The 5,951-nt window shown below is 37.9% G+C and overlaps 1 protein-coding gene across 1 annotated transcript; it reads left to right on the top strand.

The window, feature by feature from the left end:
* Nucleotides 1-1,484: 1,484 nt before the first annotated feature.
* On the top strand, nt 1,485-4,468 carry LOC129841562 (GTPase IMAP family member 9-like). The gene is made up of 2 exons (XM_055909897.1): nt 1,485-1,597; nt 2,977-4,468. The coding sequence occupies exons 1-2, from the start codon at nt 1,573-1,575 to the stop codon at nt 4,056-4,058; spliced, it is 1,107 nt and encodes a 368-aa protein (XP_055765872.1). The 5' UTR covers nt 1,485-1,572; the 3' UTR covers nt 4,059-4,468.
* The last annotated feature ends 1,483 nt before the right edge of the window (nt 4,469-5,951 follow it).

Below are 5,951 nucleotides of genomic sequence, written 5' to 3' on the forward strand. Positions count from 1 at the left end.
TCCATACATAGAAAATACACAACATAGTTTGTCCTTTCAAAAATATTTGTTTTGATAGCGAAATTCAAAAAACATGGATCAGTCGGGTTGATAAATATGTCTATTTCAGACTAAATATAACTTAATTTCAGATGTATATACCATTAGACAATATTATCCATCATATTTAAATGCTTTTCATCCATTTTGATGTGATTTTTATAGAATTTTACAGTTTTCTTACAGCACATTTTTCCTGAAGCTCAATGTTGCATTTCTGCCATTCACAACTACAACAAACTATAAAGGCATTGAGTTTGTAGAGTCACAAGCTTGATGTAGTCATTGAGTGCTAGGAATATGGTACCAAATACTATGTTTGTTACTACTTTGGTACACTATAAGTGAAATTTGTCTAAATACTGATGACGTTTACAAATGGCGGGACTAGATCTCTAAGGTGCTTTCATTTTCTAAATGGTCATTCAGATATGTATGAAAATACCTTCAAGTAAAAGGTGACATTCTATACTGTCACCTCATATGAACATTGATCTCAAATTCAAAATGCTCTAGTACAGAGCCAAATGTAACATTTTAGCATCACTGTCCAAAGACATATAGTGGAGGGTGTATAAGTAGACATCATCAGTAAAGAGAAATTAACAATCATTTAGTATGAGACAATACACACTTTGTGTGTCAGGGGGCAGGAAGTTGTAATGCAAAGACACATGTTCTGTAACACCACTTGACTTAGAGGAAGCAGACTTTTTTGCTGTATATTCATTACACTAACGGTAGCATATAGTTAAGCCTACTAATCTTCCATGTTGTTATTGTTTGCTTTGTGCTTTGCATTTTGAAGTATATGAAAATTGCTTTACAAATAAAGGTATTATTAGTATTAGTATATTATTACTATTGTCATTAGAACTATTATTATTCACAATGTGGGGCTTTCAATACCCAACCTATAGACTATAGCAAATGAGGTCACTTAAGGTGTGACTTATTGAGTAACAATATGTGAAACTAAAGCCGGGCAGACACTACACGTTTTTAGTACGATCTACAGGTTCCTGATCAGCTCCCGGCGCATTTGACCAAGTCTTTAGATCAAACCCAGAGTAAAACATAATTCCACAGTCTCGTAAAGTGTAAGCACATAACCCATTTGCGGATGATGGCTCCCATAGGCTCCCGGGCACTCTACGGCATCCCGGAAATGTTCAAACATGTTGAATATATTCGGCCTCAATTAGTAGTCCAAACATAGTAGTCCAAACATACTGCCGATTACTAGTTCATTACGATTTGACTTGACTGAATAGTTAAATATTAGACCAGTCAAAACATTTCTATTGTATTACAGCCATAACTAGTGGGAAAGGATTTCAGAAATTGTATGAAAGCTAAGAGAAAGCCTGTGGGTGTGTCAGGGCGTGGGCACCTGAGAGATCCTGTATAAAACAAGTGGGAAGACCCACTCTCACACTGTATCTCTTTAGTATCCTTTTAGGAGCACAGAAACTACTTCTACTACTACTACTCTCACACAGTGCTTGAGACTGACAGATCTTCACTGCAAACATGAACAGCAAAGAGTCTCAGTCTGGTGAGTAGCCTTTAGTTTATAAAGATGGGAACTCAAGTCAATGGTATTGATTCATTTTTTTATGTGCTTTTTCCTTTGAACTTCATGTGCTCTAGAAATATACTGATGTACAGCAGTGGGGAGCAGTATTTTATATTACTCCACTGCTTTTATTTCTTTGTCAAGTTGACACAAAATGTTAACATTATTAGTTACATTATAATGTACAAGTCAGTGGAGTAATTCATGTTTTTTTCAAGTTGAAACATGTTTTATTAATACTTTAGGTAAGTCTTTATTTTTTTACAATCATAACTAACAATGTGTTTTATTCTTGTAAGAGCTTATTGTATATGACTGTTTTAGAGCACTACCTTCTCTATCTTTCCTTCTCTTTCTCACCTGCTGTAATGATTCTAAAAAGGAACACATGGATTTTACATATATTTTTGAGCTGTGGTGTCACGTTCTGACCATAGTTCTTGTGTGTTTTGCTTGTTTTAGTGTTGGTCAGGACGTGAGCTGGGTGGGCATTCTATGTTGTGTGTCTAGTTTGTCTGTTTCTGTGTTTGGCCTAATATGGTTCCCAATCAGAGGCAGGTGTTTTGTGTTGTCTCTGATTGGGAATCATATATAGGTGGCTTGTTTTGTGTTGGGATTTGTGGGTGGTTGTTTCCTGTCTTTGTGTTTTCTCTGCACCAGCTAGGACTGTATCTGTTTGCCACATTTTGTTATTTTGTAATTGTTAAGTGTTCACGTTTATCGTCATTATTAAATATGTTGAGCCCAAACTACGCTGCGTCTTGGTCCGATCCCTGCTACACCTCTTCTCGTGAGGAGGAAGGCTGCCGTTACATGTGGCCTTTATTTATATATTAAAACCAAGAGATTGCTTGGTATTTGATGGAAGTCAACTTAGCAAAAAAATTATAATCACATAAAAACAGTTTAGCACATACAGATGTAGGATCTTAATTTGATACATATTTTGTTGCTGAAGGTTTTGCTGCACAGCAGCAAATACAAAATTGTAGTGGATTTGCGTTTTTAGTACTCTGAACTTTCTAATGTCCACTTCGAAAGTTCAGACTTGATTTTCCCTGGCGAACAATATGTCAACCCCGACAAAAATGCCCATTTATTATAATCCATATAATAATTCACATTTCCTGTTGCTGCAGGATTATATTCCTGCTGTAGCAAACTGGGTAAAATTAAGATCCTGCATCTGTAGAGGCGATGCTCACAGATTATTTTGTGCAGACCATGAAGTACTGCTTTGTGTTAAAATTAAGAAGTGTGAAACAAATTGTTTTTGCAAATTACTCAAAATGTGCTAACAAGCAGTACATGAAGTCTAGACCTCTTAAAAATTTAACAAGTGTTTTTGTTATCCACAGGAATCCAACTGCTTACACAAAATGAGGAGTTCCGCATTGTTCTGGTCGGGAAGACAGGAGCTGGGAAAAGTGCTGCAGGAAACACCATTCTAGGGAAAACAGTTTTCACATCAACATTTTCCTCTATTTCTCAGACAAAAGACTGTAAAAAGACAAGAGGGAAGGTGGGTGAGCAAAGTGTAGCTGTTATTGACACCCCAGGTTTGTTTGATACTTCATTTTCCAATGAGGAGTCACTGAAAAAGATTGCTAAATGCATCTCTTTCTCTGCACCTGGTCCCCATGTGTTCCTGGTTGTGATCCAACTGGGAAGATTCACTGAAGAGGAGCAGAAAACTCTGGAGATAATTAAGAGATTCTTTGGTGATGAAGCATCGAAATACACCATGGTTCTCTTCACACATGGAGACCTTCTTGTTGATAATGATGTTACAATTGAACAGTTCCTGCTTAAAAATTCAGATCTGGATAGTGTACATTCCCAATGCAGTGGGGGATATCATGTCTTCAACAAGAAAGATAAGAATCCCTCCCAGGTCACTGAGCTGCTTGAGAAGATAAACAAGATGGTGAAGGTGAATGGAGGAAGCCACTACACCACTGAGATGTTCCAGGAGGCTGAGAGAGAGATTGAAGAAGAGAAGAACAGGATCCTGAGAGAGAATGAAGAGAAGATACGCAGAGAGGAGGAGAAACTGAAGAAAGAAAAAATGAAACAAGAGGCTCGGGAGAAAGAGCTTAAAGAGGAGAATGAGAGGATCCTGAGAGAGAACAAAGAGCAGAAACACAGACATGAGGAGGAACTGAAGAAAATGAAACAAGAGGCTCAGGAGAAAGCGATTACAGAGGAGAAGAAGAGAATCCAGAGAGAGAAGGAAGAGCGGAGACTCAGGGAGGAGGAACTGGAGAAAATGAAACTGGAAAAAGAGGCTAAAGAGAAAGAAATAAAGGAGGTGAGGGAAAAACATGAAAGGGAGGCAAGAGAGAGAGCTGAAGGAGAAAATGGCTTTATAGATGGTTTTATTAAAAGAGTTATTGAACCAGTGGTGAAAGCAGTAAAAGGTGCTTGCGGTATACAATGAACATCTGAAACAATGCTGTTCGAGAGTCCCAAGCTTAGTCACATTGAATGTAATTACAATTGTATTGCATTGCATTGAATGCATCTACATACAGTGTACTCTGTTGCCATTCTAATGTTATAGTCTGTAACTGTGGACCCATTGACTTCTATAGATGTATATTCTATAGCTTACATAAATCTCTATGACATTTAACCTGGCTCTGCTGTGTCTGTGATTGTTTCCATTTATGTCAATAGTAAACATTATGTAATGAGAATTTAGACAAATGCCAGCTACAATAGATTACATTCAATGTTTTCATTTATATTCAATGAGGATATTTTCTTAAAATAACACAAATAATCATCATGACAGTTTATTAAAGCTGGTAATTAGCTACATACGTGATTTCAGGGTAGTTTTCATGCATTGGCATTATAAATAAAATATGTTTTAATCAACAACAAAAAATACAAAACGTCTTCATTCAGTGCATTACACTCCATGACTCGGTCGTTCCATGGACATATGGGTCGGTGTTCACACCATTGTCATTATGACATCATCAATATGGGACAGAACAGTGGAATTCTTTAGATGGATGCACACAGTTGTCCAGACTCTGTAAATCATGCTGTTTAAACAGTGAAGTAATAAAGAGACTCTCTGGCCAACACAGTTAAGGGAGAGCGGCTACGTCCCAATAGTCTTATTTATCTTTCCTCCTCCTCCTTTCCTACAGATCACTAGATAGATTAACTGGTTAGAACTGGTTATGAATGTTAATAGCTATAGCCAAATAGTCATGAATCTTTTTAAGTTCCCTCATATTAGTTGATATATAAACATGGCCGGGACCTTTTCCTGGTCCTGTATAGCTTCTCCTAGAGGTAAAGTTTATGAGGAATGGAAGCCATTGACGGTTATTGAGACACATATGTGAGCCATGGTGGCCTGGTCTGTCTGAGTCCTCCAGGCCAGCAGAGGGAGAAAAACAAATCCTAAACTCTGGGACCGACTGACAAATTGGCATCCTATTCCATATATAATGCACTACTTTTGACCAGGATGCATGGGGCTTTGTTCAAAGTAGTACGCTATATAGGGAATAGGGTGCCATTTCATCCCAAACAGACAAGGAACCAGCAGGCCTATGAAATCAAAAGTGCAGTGATTATCATCAGTAATTATAGTAAAGATGATGTACACCTCACTCACTTCATATACAATTATTACAGTCAGTTCTCTAATCTCTCTCACACAGGTACGGGGAAATGACCAGCGGACATTTAACATTTCAATACAGACATCAGGGGACAAACCTTAGTCATTCAGTCACACACATACTATCTCTCTCCCTCTGACACACATGCAGGCGCAAGCTCTCTCTCACACACACACACACACACACACACACACACACACACACACACACACACACACACACACACGCACACACACACACAAACACACAAACACAGAACCTTGGGTGGAATAATCAGTACAAAGAGGAGAATTGCTTTTCATGATGTTTCAAAGTTACACAGGTTGTTAAAACACGCTGAGGATACCTGGATCATAGTGGGTTATGGGAAGAACACTGAGAGGAAACCTGGATCATAGTGGGTTATGGGAAGAACACTGAGAGGATACCTGGATCATAGTGGGTTATTGGAAGAACACTTTGAGTTTTGAGGGAAGAAGAAGAACCTGTTTGAATTCAATTCAAATCTCACGCACCACCCAGACCAGTGAAGAATCATTAGTAGGAATCAAATAGAAAGATTCAGAGTGTAGAAAGTGAGTGAACAAACCAGTGACACACTGCAGTTATCAAATGGCTCCAGGTTATCAACCAATATATAAATCTCAAATGAATAAGTAAAAGAAAATAAGGAATTCACACACACA

This window comes from Salvelinus fontinalis, chromosome 42 (genome assembly GCF_029448725.1).
Source record: "Salvelinus fontinalis isolate EN_2023a chromosome 42, ASM2944872v1, whole genome shotgun sequence".
NCBI lineage: Eukaryota > Metazoa > Chordata > Actinopteri > Salmoniformes > Salmonidae > Salvelinus > Salvelinus fontinalis.